Here is a 25,884-nt window from a genome sequence, read left to right on the forward strand (position 1 = left end):
AAAGAATAATGTGTCATCATGATCCAACTTGTTAAGGGACATTTAAATAAATATTAGTGGGGGTGTATGTATAAATTTCAGCTTTGATGTTTGTAAGCCTGTGTCTATTTGGAAAAATCTACAATAAATTCAAACAGAATTCAAGTACGTCAATAAAAGCTGAACATGAATACAGTGGCTTGTGAAAGTATTCATACCCCTTGAACATTTCCACATATTGTCACATTACATACAACACAAACTGGTATACAATTGTGAAGTGGAATGAAAATGATACATGAATTCTTTTTTTTTTTTACAAATACAAAACTAAAAAGAGTATTGTGCAAAAGAATTGAGCCCCCATGAGTTAAAACTTTGTGGACCCACCTTTGCTGCAATAACAGCTCCAAGTCTTAGGGCATGTCACTACCAGCTTTGCGCATCTAATGACTGAACTCTTTGCCCATTCTTCTTTGCAAAACAGCTTAAGCTCAGTCAGAATGGATGGATAGCGTTTCTGAACAGTAGTTTTCAGATCTTGCCACAGATTCTTGATTGGGTTTAGGTCTGGACTTTGACTGGGCCATTCTAACAAATTATTATGTTTTGTTTTAAAGCAATCCATTGTAGCCCTGGCTTTATGTTTAGGATCGTTGTCCTACTAGAAGGTGAACCTCCGCCCCAGTCTCAAGTCTTTTGCAGACTCCAACAGGTTTTTGTCCAAGATTTCCCTGTATCTGGCTCCATCCATCTTCCCTTCAACTCTGACCCCCTTCCCTGTCCCTGCTGTAGAGAAGCAACCCCAGAGCATGATGCTTCCACCACCATTGTTTGACAGTGGGGATGGTGTGTTCAGAGTGATGTGCAGTGTTAGCTCTTTGCCACACATAGCGTTTGGCGTTGTGGCAAAGAAGTTACATTTTGGTCTCGTCTGACCAAAGTACCTTCTTCCACGTGTTTGCCAACATGGCTTCTGGCAAAATGCAAATGGGACTTCTTATGGTTTTTTTTTTAACAATGGCTTTCTTCTTGTCACTCTTCTATAAAGACCACATTTGTGCAGCACACGACTAATAGTTGTCCTGTAGACAGATTCTCCCACCTGAGCTGTGGATCTCTGCAGCTCATCCAGAGTCACCATGAGCCTCTTGGCTGCATCTCTGATCAGTGCTCTCCTTGTTCGGCTTGTAAGTTTAGGTGGACGGCCTTGTCTTGGTAGGTTTACAGTTGTGCCATACGGAGATGTTCAAAGCTTGGGAAATCTTTTTATAGACTAAGCCTGCTTTAAACTTCTCCACAACTTTATCCCTGACCTGTCTGGTGTGTTCCTTGGACTTCATGATGCCGTTTGCTCCCCAATATTCTCTTAACCAACCTCTGAGGCTGTCACAGTGCAGCTGTATTTATACTGAGATTAGATTACACACGAATGGATTCTATTTAGCCATTAGCAATCATCAGGCAACTTCTGAAGGCAATTGGTTGCACTCAGAGTAAAGAGGGCTGAATACATTTTCACACCGCACTTTTCAGTTTTTTATTTTTGAAAAATGTTTAAAATCTTTTATAATTTTCGTTCCACTTCACAATTGTATACCACTTTGTGTTGGTCTTTCACATAAAATTACAATAAATTGTATTTATGCTTGTGGTTGTATTGTGACAATATGGGGAAAGGTTCAAGGGGTATGAATACTTTTACAAGCCATTGTATAGCATTCATGCCCAGGATGACGGCTGAGCACAACTGTAATTTTCAAACTACCTTTTTCTCAGAGGGCATGCTGCTGAAGGACACTGTCTTCTTCCTTCCTCCGCCCACCTTCTGCACTGAGGGATCCTGGAAGGTCACAAAGACACGAGGCAACAGTCAGAAGATTTTCCGTTCTCGTTAAAAGCAGCAGAGCAACAAATTCAAGCAAAGGTCTGGGAAAGAAAGGTGAATCTGCTGTAACAGATTTTCCTTTCAATCTGAATTTTAATAATAAATTCTTCACTCTGAGTAAACAGTGGATGGATAACATTCTAAATGAAGCCTTGGAAAGAAATACGGAAAATGATCTAACACCACAAAACAATTATTCCTATCACTGACAAAATAATATGTTGATTATGATTATTACAGATATAATGTCTATAACATCTATAGATTGTTATTTTTGATTTTGAGACATGGACTTAAACATCAGTATAGAACAAACACAGGCTCAGTAGAAGTTTTAAAGGAGTTTTTCTCCATAACATTCTGCATAAATCATACCAATATACTATGATTGGAATATTTGCAATCAGCTGTTTTGCAAGCATAGAAGAGAGAAGCAACTTTTATTCAGTCAGCTGACCGGCAATGTGTAGCAACATGTAGGAGAAAGTCGGCGCTGCAATCTTCCACGATTCATACAGCCAGAGAAAACTCTGCTCGTTTTTACTGGCATCACATTAAAATGGCTTTAAACTGTAGCTATTGCATGGAGGAAGATTTTAGCGTTCTGTTTTGGTTTTTTTACAGTAACCTTTACAACCTTGATTTAGTCTGATACCAGTATCAGAACCATTCCTTACTCTGAGTAGGAAATAAAACTATAGATCCAGGCGTTTCTAAAGACACAGATATGTTTGTGCTCAAGAGTTTCTCTCAAAGATATGACAAATCCCAATCAAGCGTATAATCATCATTAAAGGAAGGTAACTCAAAAGAAATTAAAGTTCTGCTCTTAGAAATATAGGCTTTGTAAAAGGAACGAAGATGCAAAATACCTGTGAATATTTAAAATCATTATTTTAAGCAACATTTTTTACTGTTGTTAAATCATTTGCAAAAAACAAATTCCAGGACCACCAAATAACAGTTGTGAGCAGCTTACATAAGGTGTCCTATTTATGGTACAGAGCACTTACCACAGCAGCCAGCAATATATTAACACATCAGTCAGTGTTAGAACAACACATGGATTAATGTAGGCAGCAGTAACCCCATCGAGAGAGCAGATGTAGAGGTGCTATAAGCACAGGCAGATTTTTAATAACACCTCACATGAAATACACAGTGTACCTTTATGATGTAATCTAAATCTAAAACACATATTTGTTTTCTGTTCTCATTGAAGGTCATTTCTAAAGTATTCTGGTTAGATTTCCACATTTTTCAGTAAGAAATCTTTAACTAAGTCGTAAGGGAGAGTGCTATCTAAGCAAGATAGAAGAGCCGGAGCATCCAAATGGCTCCTCTTTAAAGCACCAAAAATTTGTTTTCATTCAGTTTTATCTCAGTCTACTATAAGAAAACAATCAGCATTTTCATCTTTCCCTTTTTATTGGTGAAACAAAACAAGTTTTAAAGTATACGTTAATGAGCTATATTTGATATACATTGGAAAAAGGTGGAATGTTCCCCCTGGGTGGGGAATGGGGAGGGGAAGTTTAAGTGTCTTGTTCAGGATGAAACCAGAGATGGGCAGAGACTACAGCTTGGTCAGCAGTAATCAGGGGATTGCTTGAGTTTTGGTGGAGAAAGAGCTGAGCTGACAGTCGAAGAACTCTCTTTACCGTTCCATGAATGTTCCAACCCTCACCTGTTGTCACGGGATATACTGTAATTCATGACACAATAAAAACAAGATGTCAGAGACCAACAGCTGAAACAGCGCACTCTGTAGGGCAGCTGGAGGAGGAGCTGAAAGCAGATTCACTCTTCCACATGGAAAGAACTGAGTGTCAAGGGTTCAGGGCATGCGATTAGGATACCTTCTGGATACCTCACTTTGGAGGGTTTTTTCAGAGCACATCCGACTGGGCAGAGATCTAATGGCAGACTTAGATCCTCCTGAAGGGACTATATACACCTTCTGACCTGGGAACATAGGAGTAATGCTGGGAAGAGAAAAATGTTGGTTTTCCTTACTGGATCTTGTGACCTGAACTCAGTTAAGCAGGATGCAATGGATGAATGGAAAGGTATAGTAAAAGTGTGTGTGAGATTACAAATCTTAAGTCTAATAAATATGAAGCTTTTCTGTGTTGCTTTGTTTCACCTCAGGTAAAGTCAGACAAAATCAAGCACAGCAGGAATCTGTCAGCTTGTTGTGACAGTGCAGAGTCCTTTGTGAGAAAATGTTGAGGAGATCCTTAGTTCTCCACAGGGTTTGCACCAAAATGCTTCCCCTGTGTAGGCTATATATACTTCCCCATGGACAGGTAATTAAACAGTGCACAGGAACGTGCATTATCAGCTTTATGCTGATGACATTCAGCTGTATTGTACATTCAATAAATGCGAGTTTTATAAATTAGGGTCCTTAATTAGTTGCTTGGTTAATACTAAACAACTGTTTAGTATTAACAACGCTTGTTCAAAACTCGGCTGCTAGGTTGTTAACCCACATGAATATACAAGCACTCATCACAGCTGTTTTAGCTTTCTTTCACTGGCTCCCATTTCACTTTAGAATTCACTTTAAAATCCTGACGTTAGCTTTTAGAGCTTAGAACAGTCAAGCTCCCTCTTACATTTCTGATCTGATCCAGCTCCACACACCACCCTGCAAATTAAGATCATCAGGTCAGATGGTACTAGTGGTACACCACACAAATTTTAAATCCCGAGGGTATCAGTTGTTCCAAGTAGTTGCACCTCACGTTTGGAATGCACTGACCCCTTTTTTACTCAATCTTGACTCCACTGATGGATCCATTTATAAGCAGGCTTATTAGATGATGATCCATTTCAGACTTTTTATTGTGTTTACGCTTATATGTACACATTGATGTGTTTTATATAATAATGTAATGTTTAATTGTATATCTATATGTACAATTTTTCTTTTCTATTATTGTGAAGCTTCAGCTTCCTCCTGTTGGGGTCATCCATTTTGGTCGCACATTTTGACATGTGCAGCTCAATAGACGTCGCAGCTCTGACGTCACTGGGAGTATAAACCGGCTGAGATGGAGAGTTTTGTTGCCATTTCCCACCAGTCTCACAGGACAGCGCAACGGAGGCGCATATCTGGAGAGACAAAGGCTCGCAGGCGAACCTTTGCTCCATAAGGCCATTCCCAGAAGAGCTTGAAAGCTGGAAATCTGTCTGATACACGAAGATCAGCAGATTTATTCGCCAATCGAAGACCACGCCGACACCCGGCGCAGGTGAAAACCTACAGAGGTTCTATTTCCAAGGAGATGAGTTTCCTCCTTGTTATTCAGTTGACTTAGCGGTTCCTCATCTTTTCCCCTCCTAGACGGATGAGAAGTTACCGTTCGTTTTTTTTTTTCTTAATTTCATCACGGACGCGTGGTCCCCCTCCTTTTTCTTCAGACCTGATCCCTCCTCAACCGGTGGAGAGAAGAAATCAACCTCAAAGTAATTTCGTTCTTTTTATATTAAACCGGATAGGTGCATTTAGAGGTCTGGGCAGGATGAGGCAGTTAAGATGATGTAGGATCACCAGTAGTTAATCTAAGGTATTAACTTGTTGCATGCAATACTGATTGAATTATGTTATGCTGAGCTGTATTTTTATTTGCTGCGCAAGCGCTGCTGAATTGTGCGTGGTTAATGTTTTGTCCGGCTTATCCCAAATCAGCCAGGAGTTAGAAGGTGGACTTTTAAAAGTTTTTCATTCAAGGCAGCTGCGGTCTGGGCCTCGCCCGACCACTCTTTGTTCCAGTTTTATTACTGGAGATTTTCCACTGAGTTCCCGCCTCAGAGTTTTATGACCTTTTGTCCGAGATTTTGTGCGATCAGCTAATAGTGGCTAAGAGCACCCAGCTCACCATTTTATCAGCTGACCGCTGGAATCGAGACATCAGCACCAGGAGGGCTTCTCTTTCCATTTAACCCAAATTACAAATTTTTTCCATAAAACTGCTGGTTTGATCTTCATAGACACTAAATGCGCATATATCTTTCTTTTATTATTATTGTTAGGTAGTCATTTTTATCCCCTTTGTGTAGAACAGTGCTTGTTAGTTAGGTGAAGGTTTTTGGACCAGAATAATGGTATATCAGGATTATTTGGCTTCAATAAATCTTCATATATATATATATATATATATATATATATATATATATATATATATATATATATATATATATATATATATATATATATATATAATTATGAGAAGAGTTTGTGTTTATTTCGTGCAAGAGTGATTTATCTGTCAAAACAAGGTCGAAGTTCCCCCACCTTCGGTGAAGCAGTTGAATAAACAGTGACAGTTGGTGGTTTTGGTTAATAATTTGTAATTATTAAAGAGCTTTGAGCCCACAATCACAACACCAGAGGATATCTCTGATTTCTATTTGTAAGTAATGATTTTTGATTAAGAACTAGTAATAAAAAATGTTTTTCCTCAAATTATGATTTTAAATTATAATTCTTGATAAATATTAATTAATCATAATCCTTACACAATGTGGCGGCCTGCTGGTTTCCAGAAGGCTGATGTGAGAACCTCCTGCGGCTCACAGCTGAGCATGGAATATGAATAAAGAACATTCACTGTGCCATGCGCTTCAATTTGACAACTTTGGCTCCTACACAACAGCAACCCACATAGACACACTGGTAATTAAATCACAAAGCAGCATAGAAACTGTCAAAAATCCTGTGAGCCTGCAGGTGCATGTTCCTGGGCTGGCTTAGATTGAGTTACACTTTAAGTTCATTTTCATGCTGTTGGTGTTGCAGTAATGCTTTTAAAAACAACAGAAAATTGATTTTCTACAGCACAAGTACATTTTCAGAAAAAAAAATTCAAGATGTTTAGTTTAGTACTTTAATGTTTACACTGCCATGTAAGAAGTTGAGTTTTCCGGAGTATTCATTGAAGTACACACAGACAGGATGCAAGGCAGGAGAGGGAAAGTTGCATTTATGTCAAATGCTTCCCACAGAAAGCACTCCAGGCTTCAGTTTAATGAATTAACCTTATGTCTTGCTAGTTGGGTGGGAAATAATGTCATAAATGAGATGCTAACGGCTAGCAGTGTCAGTTAAGCTAGCATCCTTTGTGTAAGCTTAAGAGCCATTTCTTTCTACGTAAACTGTTTGTAAAGCTGCAACAGAAGCTACGCATTTTTGTTCTGGCCAATGGCTGCTATGTTTGCATGTTAAGGGTGTTTTTGTACTCATTGTGCTGAGCCATTGACATTCAGAGGTCTGCAGGGAGCTCTGTGTTCTGTTGTTGATATATTGTTTGTCATAATGCATACAAAACCTATACTCAAGCTGTATTTGTTACTGTAATGCACATTTATTGGAGATATGAGAATGTTTTATATGATTTTGAATATCATCCCGCTGCTTTGTGAAAGTCAGGATTTTTTTTCCCTGCATCCTCAAGGAAGATTGATCAACATTGAATTCCACTGAGGGATGGCGAGCTCCCCCACCAGGATATATGAAGTCCATTCATTATACAAGGAGAACTTCCTGGAAGGCCTGAGAATTGCTGCGACTGCCAAGTGGTAGGAAAAGTCATGATTTAACTGCATTTCTGCATAACATTAAATGAGGAAGGGAACTTGGACTGAGACGTATTTTCTGAGGTGGATTAACACAACAAAAAATCCCCCGGGTGTTTTTTTAATTTTATTTTCTGTTTTTCTTTCAGAAATAACATTTATTCTTTGGCCCCATCTTTTATTTATGTACGATGCCTTATTTCTAAATGCTGTTAAACCCACATTCATTTAATATGTGGTTGTTTTCCAAACTCTTTGTCTGCCTTATTAGTCACATTCTGCTCCAGTAGTCGAATCCTACAACTAGTCCAATATTAGCCTGAGGCTTAGTGATTTAAATTGTGTAATCTGAGAGTTGTTACACATGGTTGTTGCCCTGTGATGGACTGGCAACCAGTCCATGGTATTGCCCACTTCTCTCAGACTGCAAGCACAGGGTCTACGCCCTCCTGCAAGCTCAGCTTGTGGGTTTAACAATTTATTGCCTGCTTCACAGCAGCAGAGGTCACATTGTGCCCTGATTTTTCTCAAGACTGAAGAGTGCACAGTTTTCATCAGCCTCAGATCTACAGCTACAACTCATGCAACAAATTAACATTTATTACCACATAAACACAAACAAAAGTACCAAAAACTGGTACCAAGGAGTATCGATACCGCTTCCCAGATACCAGGTTTCGGTTCAAATGTGAAAGGTACCCATCCCTAGCCCTTGCTAATTTCACCTGTCCACGTCAATCTGCAATTTCATTCTTCACATTTTGCTTCAGTTTAAACTCTACTGGATCTCATTGGGCAATTTTGGGCTTTTTAAATCTTATTTATACATAACTTCGACCGAATTGATGCAAACTGTGAAACATTTGGCTAGATTGTGTATTTGGGAGGAATTGGTATCCGTCATCATTTAATTTTTCATATATTTTAGATGTTTGCCAATTGACTTACATTTAAATGCATTTTTTGAAAACACTGGCATTATATTTGATTTCTGTTTTTTCATTTTCTTGTGTTGGAATCCTGTCAAAATTTCATATATAGTTTTCAACTAGGTGAAACTTTTTTATGTTCTGTACTCGTATACTGTATTCTTTCTTTCTTTGTAATTTTCCTTCTTTATTCCATTCATTTTTTCCATAAAGCACTTTGAATTACTTTGTCCATGAGTGATGCTATACCAGCAAATTTGACTTGTTCTATCTTAACATCCAATAAATACAGTCAAAGGAAAAGAAAGTACACCCCCTTTCAATTCTACAGTATTTGTATTAGGACATAACCAAACTATGGATAAAACTATGCTGTTTTTAGTGCTGTTTTCATTTCTTACCTTGCAACCTTGCAAAAGTATTCATACTCAATTCACTTTTTCACATTCTATTAACAACCACAACCCTATTTCATGCAAAAGACCAACACAAAGTAGCACATCATTGTGAATTAGAAGGAAAAAGTATAGTTTTCAGTTGAGAAAATCTTCCATCACAATAACTATTAGTCAAGCACTTAATACATCTGGCTTTAATGGAAGAATGGCACAAAGATAGCCATAAGAAGTCTTTTTCATAGTTTGCCCAAGTCATGTAGGGGACCCAGCGAAGATGTAGAAAAAGGCAATCTAGTTTAAACTAGAGCAAAATATAACTTTTTGGTCTACATGCCAAACAATATGTGTGAAGGAGAACTAATACTGCGCATTTCCCTATACACACCATCCCCACAGTGCAAGATGAAGATGGCAGCATCAGGGTTTAGAGCTGCTTATCTTCAGCAGGGACAGAGTAGCTGGTCAGAGTGATGGAAAGGTGGATGGAGCTCAATCCAAGGCAATCCTGAAAGAAAACCTGTTAGAGGCTGCAGAACATTTGAGACAGGGGTGGAGGTTCACCTTCCAGCATGACAGCATCCTTAAACATACAGCCAGAGCTACAATAGAATGGTGTAGAGCAAAGCAAGTTCATGTTCTAAAATGGCCCAGTTAAAATCCTAAGTCCAATTTACAATCTATGGCGAGACTAGACAAATGATATTCTCAGCTCACACAATGCAAAACTTTCAGTCACTAGATAGGCAGAGCAGGTACACTGTAGTTGCATTACAGTGACAGAGGGACTGACAGAGAGGCATCACAGGGGGACTGATTATATTCTAAGATTTCACTTTTAATTGTAAAATCAGAAAATCTTGAATCATTTTCTTTGTACTTCAAAATTAAGGTTTACTTTGCGTTGGTCGATCACATAAAATATATGATAGAATATTATGTGAGTGCCTTTTTTAGAAGTGCAAGTTTTTTCCAAATCTTTACGAGAGGGTAACTTTCAAAAGTGATGTTCTGATTCTGCAAAGGTTCTTCAAAAAAGCAGAAAAATGTACAGGATGAAAATCTGTTCCCAGCACACAGATGAGAAAAACAGCAGTGATCACTTCTAAGAAAAGAAGCACAGAAGGCAGAAAAAACAGAAGAGGTTGACAATCATTGCCCCTTTGCTTTCACTAAACAAACACAGATTGATTTCCAATTCAGTTACTCCTCCACCTCTCAGACAACGGACATACAGCCGGGCAGTGGGGACAGAGTTAGCTTTTTTCTTGATTGACATAACTGTCCCACTAAATGTCTTTTATATTAAGTTGGTGGGCGATGAAGCCGGACAGATGAGCTTAAAGAAAGCAGGTCAGCGGGTATTTAGGTGGACTCCAGCTTGGACATTTGGGAACATTGACGTTGTTGTGGCTGTCGCAACTAATCCGTTGTCAGACTATTATATTTAAGCATGTTTCTCCTGTGCCCTGACATCTTGCCACTGAATGCAGAATGCCAACTGGGAAACTTTGGCCACCTAAAGCTTTGGTTTGGACTAAAACTGGTCATCATTCAGTTATATTCTACAGCCTGCATTAGGCTTTCTGGTTTATTTCACTTGTCTCTCAATTTAAAAATTATCTCTGTCTGTGAATGTTGCCAGAGGAAGAAAAGGCTTGGCACAGATGGAGAGATAGTAAAGAAAATGAGACCAACAGCTGCAGGGAATAGGAGATGAATGAGAGGCCAGACAGGACCAATTAAGAGAATGGATTTGAAATAAAGGTTGGTTTTAAGTGGACAAACAGGCAAATCAAAGCAAACTATTGTTAGTTCTCAAAGGAGCTGATTAAATCAATGAGCAGAGGAGAGATGTAGGAGTGTTGATTCAGGAAGCATGGAGAACAAATGGATCCAAAACAATACGTTATTGTCATGTAAAGACATGGACAACAACTTAAATGTTGCACGATGAGGCTGAGGTAGAACCATGATGGTTCGATGCAGGAAACCTAGGAGAAAAACAAAGTCCGGTTTAAAGGTCAAATTCATCTTGGTCATTGCAGCATCACACAATCCCAAAGTACCAGGATTAAGCAGAACATACTGGCAACTTCAGCAGTTGTATTTGAAGGTGAAGGAAGATCCCCAGGGTTAAGTAAATTACGCTCCAACAGTGTCTTGCTAAGGATTTGCAACAGTAGCATATATAATCTGATCAGCAGCTAAGCCAGGCTGCAAAGTATCTGAGGCCAGGATACATACTAGGTACACCAGTTCAATTGCTCATCAACAAATATCAGCCAATCACATGGTGAGGACATAGGGCAAATAGATGTGGTGAAGAAGACTAGGTGAAGTTCAAACTGAGGATCAGTATGGGGAAGAAGAGAGGTAAATTACAGTAAGTTAGTCTGAATGCAGCATGGTTGTTGGTTCCAGATGTGCTGGTCTGAAAATAACTGCTGATCACAAACATATCTCTAGTTTATAGAGAATGGTCTGAAAAAGAGAAATTATCCAATGAGATGAAGTTGTCTTGATGAATGTACATTATTAATATAAGAGGAGAATGGGCAGACTGGTTTCAGATGATAGAAAGGCAACAATAGCTCAGACAACAACCACTGTATACAGAATACCATCTCTGACTGGCACACGGTGGACTGTTTGATACTAACTGAGCATTGTTTTAACACCACAACCTACCTGAGTATTATTGCAGACCAATCAAATGTCACAGCAATGACCCAAAGAAACATCACTTAGTAACATTACTAACTTTGCCCCCTCGGCACTGGCGAAGGTTTACTCACTTCAGCATGTTGAAAGCTTGAAGAACTACCAACAGCCTTAGCTACTGACTGATTATTTCAACTATTCATTATTTGACCACCTGGGAGCACTCATAGACTGTGTATAGGGCTTCAAACTTTCATCTGCACATCATTAATTATGAAAAAGATAATAATAAAATGACACTATTCCCTGGTATGTACCTGACATAGTAGCACGCTGTGAATTTTACACCCCTTATCCCAATACACACGCTCTACAAAAAACTGGGCACACCAAAAGTGACACACATACTTGATAGACATGACAATACTTGATGTTTCACAAAACAGCTTCGTTTGTTCAGTTTTAGATACATTTACAACTTTTTCTGAAATGCCAACATACAGTATATGGTAAGTTAAGTAACAGTGTGACAGCAAGTTATCTCCAGTGTTACAGAAATGAACAATTGTTTTCTCTAAATCCCAAAGACCTTTAGGCTTGTGCTATACCGACAACAGAGCAGAACGTTAGGCATCATCGTTAAGGAACCAAAATCCATCAGATTTTAAATTGTCTTTGGAAATACTTAACTGCAACAACACACAGCGAAGCTGTGCAGAACGGTCTCAGAACTGCATAAAGATGGATGGCTAAAACTCTAAAAGAACTTTAAGTTATTCTTTTCAAAACCATGATTCTGTCATAAACTTTTGTTTTATCCTACTAACATTTGTTTGGGAGCTCGATTTAATTCCTGTTTGTCAAAAGGACTCAATATAAAGTCATTTAGGAAAAGAGTCTGAAGCTGCAACTAATACTCTCTCATTCAGTGAATGTTGAAGTCAGGCAGCCACCATCACACATTCTACACTGCAGCATATTTTAAAATATGCTTTTTCAATTTACCAAAGCTGAAGTTACACAGGCAACAATACTTTTTAAAACAAATATTAACATTTATAGAAACCTTAAGGGAAAATGTCAACTTTGATCATATCTGAATGTCTTGTCTAGTACCAATATTTAATTTTAAAGTGTTTACCGTTCCAGTCTAAATATATGCTGAATAATAAAATATTTCATTCTACAAGTTATTTTAGAAGAGCCAAATTTATAAAGAACAATGCCGACTTTAAAGGAATTGCTATGTGACAATACATTTATTACAGTTTATACTAGAAACATCCTCTTTACAGTGGAGGAAGACCATTTACAATATCAACAATCAGCCAGAATGTGGATGGTCTTTGCAAGGTCTTAGTGAGGTCTTTCAGGTCCAAACCGTAACACAATGGGCTCCCTTTTATTTGTAGGCAAGATATATTGAAGAGGGTTTAAACATGCACACAACTATGGAAGTAAAATAGTCTCATTAGAATCAGACATTTTTAGACCTTGAATTTATAAAACTGAATTTTATAAATGATGTATGTGATATTTTTTTTGCGCGTTTTTTGTGACATCCAACGTTAAGATGCATTATAAGCCGCTCAAATCGATCTAGTGCTGATTGCTGTGGCTCGAGTCACCAGAAGGTGAAGATATTTGCAGGAAAATTTCTGCAGTTGATTTTGCTTCAGGCGAATTTCTACAGTAGAGTTTTTTCAGGCAAATTCTTGCAGGCGAATTTTTGCAGCTGAAATTTTTGCTGGTGAATTTTAAGTACAAAAAAAAAATCACATACATAATTGCACAGGATAAAAATTCAGTGTTATAAATTCAATGTCTAAAAAATGTCTGATTCTAATGAGACTATTTTGCTGCCAGCTTGTAGCCAGCTTGTATTGGTTTATCATGGAGTCAGAATACTAGACTTCTATTTTAGCGGTGGCAGTTTATCCATAATGTGCGGCACTGGCAAGGTTCCCTGTTAAGTATTTAAAGCATAACTGGCCAAGCTGGCCTCCTGTCTAGGCTATGGCCATTTCCCAGCCCTACTGTGCTAACAGCTGTGCTAGCAGCTATTTCAATTATATTATCGAGACCCACTTGGCAAAGCAGTTGATATGTGCATTGAATCACATTGTCGCTCTAGTTACAGTTATTAGGTTTGCATCACATTCTCACCCACCAATATAAGATTCACTATAATGAAACATCTTTTCTGTGATCGGGAGGCTGTTTGGCTACTACTTCATGCATAGCAGCATCATTATTGCCTTCACTTTGAAGATTTTCCAAATTTGCTATGATCCTGCTATGTTTGAAAAGGTTGTGTGTGTACTGAAGAGTGTAGCAATATCTTCATCCAAAGTGTAAGAATGTAGATGTATAGCTAGAAGAACAACAGCAAGTACAACATGGTTCTACAGCATATATATATACTGGACTAGAACAAGTGTCTGAACTATGCCCACCACCTTACTATTAATGCATATTTAGATCCCAGTATGGTGCATTCGTATCATGAAAACTAAGAGGCATCCATTGCACATGGAATAAAATAACAGGTTTTCATTAAATGATCAATAAATAAAAATTAAGCATTTATTTCCAATCAACACACATAAATTAGCCGTTTTTTTACATCTATTTTACATCTTTAGAGTTCCAATTAATTCGGTAACCAAAAAACAGCAATTACATACGGTCCATTTTTGCTCCATACTGTTGAACACTCTCCAGTATTGTGTCACACCATATTTTGAATTAATGTGATTAATGCAGTTGGACAATTTCTACTCGAGCTTCAGGCACAAACTATCAAACATCAATTAGATGTACTGCCTGTATGTCTAAAGTGAAACTTTAACAATAATTCAGGCTGTAAACCTGGGCTGGGACCCATTAAAGGTAAACTGTGGAAAACATTTCCAACTCAAGTTTTGATTTAAACTAGGACCCTAAAAGCTGAGTCTTTGGTAAAGCAGAGCAATGGATAACACTTAACCCTGCAACACAACCCTGTTAAGGAAACTGGGAGCGGTTTCCCGTCACAAAGACCTTCAGCTGCAACATATTTGTGACAACTGGGACATACATGTGAAAATCCATTAATGTCTCTACAATGTTGTACACACTCTGCCATTCATCTCTGTCTAAAGCTCAACTAACTGCTTCCATCCATTGAACATTGTCTTAACCTTGTACATGTAGCTGACAGCAGGCCAACACCTGGTGGTTACATAAATCTGATCCCATGATCTGGCTAATGATCCCACAGCACATAGGCAGAAGATTACCACCGCATCCAAAGTGTTAGTCGTTATTCCACAGTACAGGACAGGGACAATGTGTATCACGCACTGATCAAAAATGAAAACAGATATGCCAAAAGCATGGCTAAAAGCACCATGGTGGTGCAGTTGGTAGCACTCCTAGTGTGTGAATCTGTGTGCATGTGTGAGATCTTTCCCTGAACTCTGCTGGAGTGCGTGCCTGGTCTGCTGCAGACTGTAACCTGTCTGCAATCATTTCATCTGACTGCTGAGAATTTAAGGAGCTGCTGGACAACCAGACTTCCCCTGATGATCAGCCTTCTCAGTAGAGTCAAGCCCCATATATTTTCCTTCGCTACATTTGCTTGAGCATTTTGTCTTCCTTTGTTAGTTAGTTAGTGTTTGCCTAGTAGCCTCTATTCAGCTCATTCATCGTGTTTTCTGTCCCTCCCGGATGAAAACCTTTGTTGGATTCTTCACCAACCATGGATCTTTTCAGCAAACCTCGCCATGACAGATCTCCCTTGGAAATTCAGCCTGCCTGAATTTCTGCCTGCCCGCTCTCAGAGACACTCTGTTCAATCACTGTCAAGATGTCAAGTCTCCACCTGCTCTGCTCTTATTGGGATTGCTCCTGGAGCACAAACCCTCGCTGTGACAGCTACATCCACAACCTAATGTCAGGACTTCCAATCCCCCTCAACTCCTTTGTTCAACTCTGGAACAGTAAGCTGTTTAAGGACACCTCTCTTGTTTAAAGATTCATTTTCATTGCTCCATTTAACTGCTCCTCTCTTCCTCCAGATGCTGCTCAACAACAGATACAGAAGCCACCCTCAAGGGTGCACATTTATCATTGTTTCCTTGTAGATAAACCTCTTTTACCTTTTCCTGACTCCTTGACCTGAGTGTGATTCTGCATGTGGGTCAGGAAACTGTCTAGAAACATGACAGGGGTATGGAGCCAAAGGACTGGACAGTAAGTCAGTGGTTATAAGTTCTCTTTGCCGTTTAAAGTCAATTCTACAATTCATTTGGAAATCAAGGTTCCAGGCTCAGGGGGAACAGTGAAGAGACGCATAATCCAAGTTACTAAAAAATATGTTTCCACAGTCAGTGATGATTTGAGGAGCCATATCTTCTGCTGCTGGTCCACTAAAGCCCAAGCTGTACAGCTTTATGGAGATGCTGATTTCATTAGGGAGGTGCTGATTTTATTTTCCAGCAGGACTTGGTACCTGCCCACACTGTCAAAAGTATAAATACCTGCTTTAAAGACCATCAAAATGGTCTGACCTAAACCCAATAGAGAACCTATGGGCTGTTGTCCAGAGGAAGATGAGACACCAGAGCCAACAATGCAGATGAGGGCTGTTATTAAAGCAACCTGGGCTTCTAGAACACCTCATCAGAACCACAGGCTGATCACCTCGATTCCAAGCATTGATTCATCCATAATAAATGCATACAGTGAACAGTACAAGGACATACTTTTTTCTTTTTTATTGTTCTGATGTAATATTCTAATTTACTAACTGACTGAATTAGCTGTAAGCTATGATCATCAAAATGAACAAAACTATGCACCTGTCATTTATTAGTTTCTTTTCTGAATTGAATAACTAAGAAAATGAACCTTTTATGATATTCAAATTTATTGAGATATACCTTTATATTTTGTAATATGTTTAAAACCTTTACTCAGTTCTACCCAGTTTGCAATGCTGTAAATTGCAAACTGTTTTAACACAGTACAGTATGAAGTAAATGCAGTATACACACAGCCTACCAGTGGTGGCTGGTGGTGATATCTGTAGGGTGGGCTAACAGATATATATAGATAATAAAATACTGCAGATTGGATTCCAACCACAGAAGCATCCAATTTGAAATAAAGAAAACCTGCTATAAATTGACACATCCTTTTTCAGCTCAAAGACAACTGTAAAATAAACAACCAAGCTGGCTCTGGCAATTGTCCAATTTAATTCCTCTGCATCAAGGTTTTCAACTGTAATTATTTCAGATTGTGTCCCAGTTAAACAGCTTTGCATAACACACTCCTTTACACAATCACACGGTTAAAATAAAATCAAACAAGACATAGAATACTTTTTTAAATGAGGCCTACCTTATTTAAAGAGAAGCTCACTCAGGTGATTTTCTGGGATGCAAAAAGGTTAATAACCACCTCATTAAAGTCAGGTGACCTCTGGATGAACTCCTGTTCAATAGACCAGCCTGTCCTGTCCCATGTTACTGCGGAGAAACGACTTGATCCTCTTCAGTGTACTGAAACACCTTTCTGACTCTGCAGATGTCATCGGGGTTGTGATGGCTATTTGAGTTAACTTAAGGGTCTCCAAAAAAGTGCTCTGAAGACCGTTCTCTGTCAGCATCCTCAACAGTGATAGGGCAGAGGTTAACCCTTCGAACTCCGCACTGCTGTACACCACCATCAGTTCACCTTTCAGTTTTTCTTTGCAAATCATTGGGAAATGTCCACTTGCGGCGTCCAATTGCTTCAGTGGCAAACTGGTGTTAAAATCCGAGAACAGATCTGGGTTAATAAGTTCAAATGAATTTAAATGTCGGGCCTTCTCAAAACGATCCTTTGACTGCTCAATTATTATTTTGCAGCACTGAGCTGCCACGGAGGCACAATCTGAACTCTGCATCCGGCGTGGTGTCGGAGCGCCTGCATCTGATTTTGGTTGCTCCGTTGTCAGCGACTCATTCAGATCATTTATGGACCGGGTAAAATTCTCCAAGGCCTGTTTTGTTTTTGTAGGATCTGTGGCACGTTTTTGGAGGATGTTATAGAGAATGTCCACATGCGTAAAGGCACGGTGAAAAACTGACAAAAAGAAAATAAACGTTTTGTTCTGGAGCAGTGTGTACAAACCATGAGCTTATTGGATTGACAGGCTGTCCCAAGACTGATCTTTGTAGATCTTTTCAAAGCATGTCTTCAGGTTTTCTTCCTGTTCAAACACAGTGTGCACCATGCGTCTCTTGAAGTTCCACCATGTTTGGCCCGAAGCACTTAATCGAGGACAGCAGTTCTTTTAGGGGACTTGGAAAGAAACGTTCCAAAAGCTAAAATATTTGCAAACAATATCCTGAGAAGTGTAAGTGATGAGCATACCTGTTGAATGATCCGGTTTAATTTATGGGAATAACAGTGCACAAAGTGCGCATGAGGAAAGGCTTCCCGCAGCCTAGCCCGCTCATCACCACAGCTCCATCATAAGTCTGGGCAATTAGTTTATTTTCCAGTTTAAACGACTGGAGCTCATCTTTCAGAAGCTTTTCAAATCCCTCTGTAGACCTGTCCTCTAGCAGGAAAAAGCCCAGGAATCTCTCCACTGCTGTGCATTCAGTGATGTACCTGAGCACAATGGCTCACACAAGCCACATCTGTGGTTTCGTCTGCTGGTACCGCAACAAATGGCGCTAATATTTCATCCCTAATTTTTTGTTGATAAACCTCTAAAATGCAATCAAGCATGCCATTTTGTCTGGTTTTAGAGGTGTATTTGACCACCTTTGTATTTGACAGGTGATCTGCCAACTGATTGTCTAAAAAAGAAAACTGGTTAACCAGATCCAAAAAAACACCCCGATTCAGTGACGAGGACGATTCATCAGACCCACGTAATGGTAGCTCATGTGCCCCGCAAAATGTAATGCAATCCAAAATCTGTGATAACGCATGTCTGGTTTTTTTCACCATCTTGTTGTGCTTCTGTACAGCGATGCTGTGGCCCTCATCCAGCTGACAGGCAATGTTAACCCTGCCCAACATGGACAATTTTACACTGTTCCCAATGTGACTTGTGGTGGATTCGTGTTTTTTTATTTGTGTCCGATAAATGTTTTAGATCAACAATTCCTTGTTGGGTCCAAGCTGTGTCTCCTCCAAACAGCAAGGACGGAAAGCAGAAAAGAGAATTGTTAGCTAGACTTAGCCAGTCCTTTCTCTGAGACCAGGTAAAAGAAAAACTCCGGTTTTGCCGCTTTTCTTTTTGCTGGATTTGAATATCCTTTGGTCTATCCGACCCAACGTCTTCACTTCCATTTTTTCCTCAAAAGACATTAAGGAAAACGGGTGAGAAATGAAATAATCCACATCGTTTACGTTAATCTTGCTCGCCATCATACCTACTCAGTCTCCACCAAACCACACCAACGTACACTCGCGCTCGAGGTACGTGATTGTACGTCCACCCTTATTGGCTAAAGCCTGTGGCCTTGGGCTGAACATAATTAGCCCCAATGAGCCACAAACTGAGGGGGCGTGACAAGACATCTGTCAATCATCTGAACCACGAAAGACATAAAATGATCGGGGCTGTGAGAAGTTAGCCCTTTGGTAAGACTTTGGGATTTTCCCCAAACTATTTAGCATCAGTTTTGTTGTAAATTTCACAAAATGTTATACAATATTTTTCATTTATTTTTATTAAGTATTTTAACATTTTTTATTTTAAACAATAGGGAGGGCTTAGCCCTACTAGCCCACCTATACCAGCCGTCCCTCCAGCCTACATTAATAGAGTGCTGGGGAAGAGCAGGAACCCCCTTGATGTATGTAGGCCTTCAAATAACCAAAGCTTCTCTGCAGCCTTTTAACCCTAAGTTCATACTTATGTACTTTGGTTTAACTTTCCCAGCATAGATGTTGTACAAATAAGCCTCCTGACAGATGAAACTGAATGTGCTGGAATGTACTGTGTATGAAAAAAATGCAGTCAGATTGAGGAAGACAGAAAAGAAGATAAGGGAAATAAATCTGATTAACACTGAAGGAGTAGTGTGAAAGCAGAATGATTATTTGATATCTGGGTCTCTGTGGGAGTATTCACAGATATGACAGTGCATTCCCAAGAGAGCGCACATAAGTGAGTCGTTCAACAAAAGGTATTTTTCTCTGTTAAACCTTTGACTCCCACAATATCTGTGTTGTTTGATGCTTTTTGTGCAGCACGTATTCGGTGCTGGACCGTGAAACACATTTGTTAGCAATTATTCAGATCCTAACGAGCCAAAAAGGTTCAGTTCTCCGGTTTTCTATGAACAGAAAGGCTGTGTATAATTCATCTTGCTTGAACCTGGTCATTAGGTGAAATACTGTCTGTGTTTGGGTTTTATACTTCAGCTTAGAGCAAAAAGCAAGCTTTCAGAGCAGTGCTGTATAATGCATTTATGAAACCAAGGAAAACGCTATGTCTGGTCCAAACCTTACACATCCTATCACTGCAAGAATACCATCCCCACAGTGTAACATGGTGGTGGCAGCATCATGCTCATGCTGTGGGGACGCAGGGACTGGGAAACTGGTCAGAGTCGAGGGAAAGATAGAAAGTGCTAAATACAGGAATATTCTTGCATCATTCTGCCTGTGATTTGAGACTGGGAAGGAGGTTCACCTTTCAGCAGGACAATGATCCGAAGCATGCTGTGAAAGCAACACTGGAGTGGTTTAAATTTAAAGATTTAAACATTTAAATCTGTTGGAATGGCAGGGGTGTGTGTGTGTGTGTGTGTGTGTGTGTGTGTGTGTGTGTGTGTGTGTGTGTGTGGGAGGGGGGGTTAGTTAGGCACGATGACGTTTTATGGTATTTTGTCCTATTTGTTGTTTGCCTTACTTTAAAAATAATGCATCCTTACAGTTGTGGGCATTTCTGTAAATTAAATGGTGCAAACTCCCAAATAGTCCACTTTAAATCCAAGTGGTGAGGAAGCAAAACATGAAAACTGTCAAAGTGGTGAACATGGCACTGTACACCTGTGATTAGCATGGCCTGCCTCCTTACAGGCTCTGTGGCCATCTGTGCTGACATCGTGAGGAATATCTCTGGTGGATTACAGCAAGTATCTTTCTCATCTTGGCCAAATCCCTGCACAGGTGCAGACAAGCTAGCACACATCCACCTACACACAACTGCAGAAATTCTGCTTAGAATCAAACAACAATAAAATGTGTAATGCTTGAAATTTTTGTTAGCATTTAAATATGAGTAATTGCCGAACATGCGAGGATCAATCTGCAAAGAATTTGTTCATCTATGCATTTGGTGGTAAAAAACCTGAAAATAGACAAAAGCTGTTCACTCAGTTTTGTTCCACAGTTTGTTGCTGAATGGCAGTTTGAGTTGGCAAGAGAGCTTGTTGAGTTGCATTTTCCACACCATATAAACTGTAAGTGTTGTTATTAGAGCAGAATTTTCATTAGCATTTTGAATATTATTATTATTATGTATCACTATGCTGTACCTGCTATATTCTGTTCAGGGTTGTGAATGGCGTTGAAACCTATGACAAAAGTCAAAAGACATGAGGCAGGAGTTATCGTTGAGAGGAACCTCACCCATCACAGGTCCAACTCAGAAATAACTACACATACTATCATTCATACACACTCTAACAGCTAAGGGCAAAGTAGTCTCCAAGTAACCTAACATGCACGTTTTGGATTGTGGAGAGAAAACCCACAGATGAACAGAAAGAACATGCAAACTCTACACAAAACAGCCAGGACTGAGATTTGAGACGATCTGTTTAGTAATCTTCCATTCTGATATGCATGTTCATTGCAGCTCTTAGCCATACCCACTGGCTGCAAGACAGCGCACATAAATTAAACTATTGTGGCATCAGAGGACAAACCAAACCCACCCAGGCAAACAGACAGGAGGACAACGTCTCCTTCATGTCTAGACCACTTCTCAGTTTCACCTCTAAACCTGCCTCATTCTCTCCCTGCCATTTCTTCCCATCCATCTATCTGATTTGATTAGCTTCATCTCCATTCCTTCACTTCCCCTTAACTCCCCATGAATCCCACCAGTAGGCCCCCCTACACGGTTGATCGCCCCTTCTTGTTTTATCTCTGTCCTACATCCTTGCCCTTTTCCATCACTGCCATTTTTCTCCATTGCTTGCCCTTTATCTCTGCCCTCTTCCTTCATCCTTCTGTCCAGGCATTAATGTTGTTAGGGGACCCCTATAAGTGTCTTTAGGCTGCAGCCACAAGGGGCCCTTATCCAAAGCAATGACACACTTTCAAGTCAAGAGGACATTTGTTATGCAACACCTTAAAGCTTCCCAGCTTCTCCGGTGGGCCTGGCAAGCTGCTGCTATCTACAAGCGCACACACACATGCACAGATAAACACGAATACAAACTGGGAGAAACAGGGGAGAGGGGGGGATTAGGCTGAGATCAAGTGGAAGGAGAAGTGACAGTAGAATAAGGAGAAGGGAAGGAGGAGGGAGAGAAGCAGGCCAGAAGGAGGCAGAGAGATAAGGAAGACATGGGAAGAGAATGGAAGAATTGTTTGCTGCCCACAGGAAAGAATGACAAGCAAGAGGAGATGTTAAAGGGAGAAATAATGAAAAGTAAAAATAAAGATTAAGGGAAAATAAAGCATGGCAAGAGAAGACCGTTGGAAGGCAGCCCTGTTAGTAAATAGCTTAATGAATCTTTCAGGCAGAGGAAAGAGAAAAAAAGAGTAGAGGGCTAATTTTGAATAACTGAAACTAAAAGCTGCTTAATGGAGACTCCTCACCTCAGGAGGTTTATTCTTAAACACCGCATGTAATGTATGGTGGATGTTTGGTGAAATGCTTTACTTTGTATTTTTAATTGAAACAATTTTAGCTAAAACGCATCATAGTGAGGACCTCCTTGGGTTGCAGGGATGCCTCGTGACTAACTTTCAAAGAATCACTTAAGGGATCAAATGACGAAGTAAGTTCTCCACTCCTCAGACTGTACAAGGTCTTTTCAGTGAAATCTTGGTATCAGCTACTGATCATTTAAAAACGTGAAGTACAATCTATTGCCCCCTGGTGGTTGCAGTATACACAACAAACCGCATGTCTGACTCAGAAATCTGTTCGAGTGATTACAGTTCTAGGAATTCATAAAAAGATGAAAGCGCTGACCTCATTTCATGAAATGATCCTAGCAGGAGGGATCATTTCTGCAGGAAGAGGAGATCACTTCAGCAGATACTCTCTGCAACTTAACACTTGATTACATTCTAATATACAGGGATGGAAATTAGCTCCTGCCATTGGCCAATTCAAAGTAAATTTATGAAGTGCCTAAGTCAAGTGGCGGGTTTGCATTCTAAACAAGGAAAAAGTGTTTAATTACTACAACTAACCTGTTTGTGGCAGCAATGTTTCTGAGCAGCCCATCTGTTGATGTGACTTGGTCAGATGAAGGCAAAGTTTATTTCTGCGTTAGACCGACAGCTTTGGAAGAGAGCTGAGTGTAGCAGCATGCTGCTCTAACACTAAACAATATGAATTATGGTGTTAAGAGTGATCGTTCTCAAAGCAGGAGAACAACTCTGACTGTACATTTTGGCCAAACATGAATAGCTATTCAGACACCTTCTTGAGGACTACTATAACAAGGCACGTGACGTCGCCCGGTACGGCGGAGAAAGGGTCCCACCCTGGGGCCAGGCGAGCGCCTGGTGGATGGGTTACTCCTCGTGGGACCCAGCCGGGCCAAGTCTGAACAAGAGACTCGAGGCCATCCCCAAGTGGGCCCACCACTTGCAGGGGGAACCATGTGGGACTGGTGCGAAGGGGATTAGGCAGCGGACAAAGGTGGAGACCTCGATGACCTGATCTCTGGATGCTTAAACTGCCACTAGGGACGTGGAATGTCACCTCGCTGTGGAGGAAGGAGCCTGAGCTTGTGCGGGAGGTCAAGAGATATCGGCTTGAAATACCCGCGAGTCGAGAGGTAGCAGGCTGGGGTGGGTTTGCTTGTCCCCACCCAGCTCATCCTTCTCATTTTGGGGTCTACCTCTGTGGAAGTTTTCAGGTGAGCAAAGGCAGATTTGCTCTTAAAATTGTTTCACCGATTCACCGATCGAACAGCATCACTCTGAGGTGACCCAGTTTAAGTGAGGCATTTGGATTTTTTTTTTTTTAAGGGAAAACCCATTCATATTTCTGTATATTAACATGGATCACTGCTAAAGTTAACATCTCCTTATTCTCTAAAACCAAAACTGTTTAGGTTATTCAGATTGTACTAATGATAAGGGAGGAAACATTTGGCCCAGCAGAGGAAAAAGAAAAAAGTGACTGCTGGCAGTCAGGGATCTGACCCTGTCTTCTAATAAGGTCTGACCAATATTTTTGCAACAAATTTTTTATTTGAATACATTGTCCTAATTGTGTTTAAAATCATTTTGTCACTTTTTTAAAATATCAATAAACAAACCTTATAATTGTGTAATATAACAGGTGCCTCACATGCTAAATTTCAAAAAATAATGAAGGCATGGGAAAGAAAAAATAATGACACAAGGGGGACAGATGAGACAGCATGCATTATGGAATATTCAGATTTAAGTGGAAAGTTTAAAAATCCATAATGACTGTATTCCGCCTCTTCTCTTTATCCTGGATTGATATAATTGACTGAATTAGATTATAACTGGATTAAACAGGTCTGTATTTAAGTGTTTTATATTGGATGAGTTACATTTAGTTGGATTGTGGGGGATTAGACCTGGATTCCTGAGGAGTATAAAGGCATTGAATTTTATTAAACTGGAGTTTAGTGTTACAGTACCTTGCAAATGTTCTCACCCTCCCTGGCGTTTAGCTATTTTGTTACATTCCAACCTGTAATTTAAATGCTTTTTAATCTGATTTTAGATGGATCTGTGAAAATACTCAAAGCTGTCATTTGCATATGTATACACCCCCTTTCCTATGAAGCCCATTAAAAGTTCTGGTGAAACCACTTACCTTCAAAAGTCACACAGCTAGTGAAATTAAGTCTACCCGTGTGCAATCTATGTGTCACATGATATGTCAGTATTAACACACCTTTTCTGAAAGGCCCCAGAGCTGAAACAGCACTAAGCAAGAGCCATCACACAATGAAGACCAAGTTCAAACAAGCCAGGGACAAAGTTCTTGAAAAGTACAAGTTGGGTGGAGTTGTAAAAAAAGTATCCAAGTGTTTGATGTTCCCCCAATGTACCATCAAATCCAACATTTTCAAATGGAAAACACACATGGTATCACAACAACCCTGCCAAGAGAGGGTCGCCCAACAGAACTAAGACACCGAGCAAGGAGAGCATTTATCAGAGGCAGCACAGAGATCACAGGTAACCCTGAAGGAGTTGCAGAATTACACAGCAGAGACTGGAATGTCTGTTTAACGGACCACAATGAGCCGTTCACTCCATAGAGCTGGGCTTTATTGAAGAGTGACCAGGAAAAGCCATTAGTTATTGTTAAAAAGGCATGTTTTTAGTTTGCCAAAAGGCATAGGGCCGACTCCCCAAATGTATGGAGGAAGGTGCTCTGGTCAGATGAGACTAAAATTTAACTTTTCTGCCACTAAGGAAAACACAATATCTTGCACAAACCCAGCACATCCCATCACCCCAAGAACACCATCACCACATTAAAACATGGTGGTGGCAGCTTCATGCTGTTGGGATTTTTTTCAGCAGCAGGTACTGGGAAAGCGGTCCGAGTCAAGGGAAAGATGGATGGTGCTAAATACAGAGATATGTTTGAGCAAAACATGTCTGTCTGCCAGTGAGACTGGGACGGAGGTTCACATTCCAGCAGGACAATGACTCAAAGCATACTACTAAAGGGAAACATTTAAATGTGTTGGAATGGCCTAGCCAAAGTCTAGACCTCAATCCAATTCAGAATCTACAGTCAGACTTGAAGATCGCTGTTCACAACGGAAACCCGTCCAACATAAAGGAGCTGGAGCAGTTTCCTGGAGCAGTTTTGCCTTGAGGAGTAGGCAGAAATGCCAGTGGCAAGATGTGGCAAGCTCATAGAGACTTATCCAAAGAGACTTGCAGCTGTAATTATCACAAATGGTGACTCTACAAAGCACTGACTTTAGGGGGGGTGAACAGTTATGCACGCCTAAGTTTTCTGTTACGTTGTTGCTATTTGTTGCTTGGTTCACAAAAAAAAAAAAAAAAAACATCTTCAAAGTTGTAGGCATGTTCTGTAATTGAAATGGTGCAAACTCTCAAGAATCTATTTTAATTACAGGTTGTGAGGCAACAAAACAGGAGAAATGCCAATGGGGGTGAATAGTTTTGCAAGGCACTGAACTTATTTTGGATGGTTAATCTAATTTTGTTAGGAATGTGACCCATCTAAAAA

The 25,884-nt window shown here is 39.9% G+C and overlaps 1 protein-coding gene across 1 annotated transcript in view; it reads right to left on the minus strand.

Moving 5' to 3' along the window:
* Positions 1–25,884, minus strand: part of plcl1 (phospholipase C like 1) — a 152,990-nt gene that overhangs the window by 56,209 nt on the left and 70,897 nt on the right. The window contains exon 2 of the mRNA XM_047371494.1: positions 1,748–1,822. Within this exon, the coding sequence (XP_047227450.1) occupies positions 1,748–1,822 (75 nt within the window). The remainder of the gene's footprint in view (positions 1–1,747; positions 1,823–25,884) is intronic.

Source organism: Girardinichthys multiradiatus, chromosome 7 (assembly GCF_021462225.1).
Source record: "Girardinichthys multiradiatus isolate DD_20200921_A chromosome 7, DD_fGirMul_XY1, whole genome shotgun sequence".
Classification (NCBI taxonomy): Eukaryota; Metazoa; Chordata; class Actinopteri; order Cyprinodontiformes; family Goodeidae; genus Girardinichthys; species Girardinichthys multiradiatus.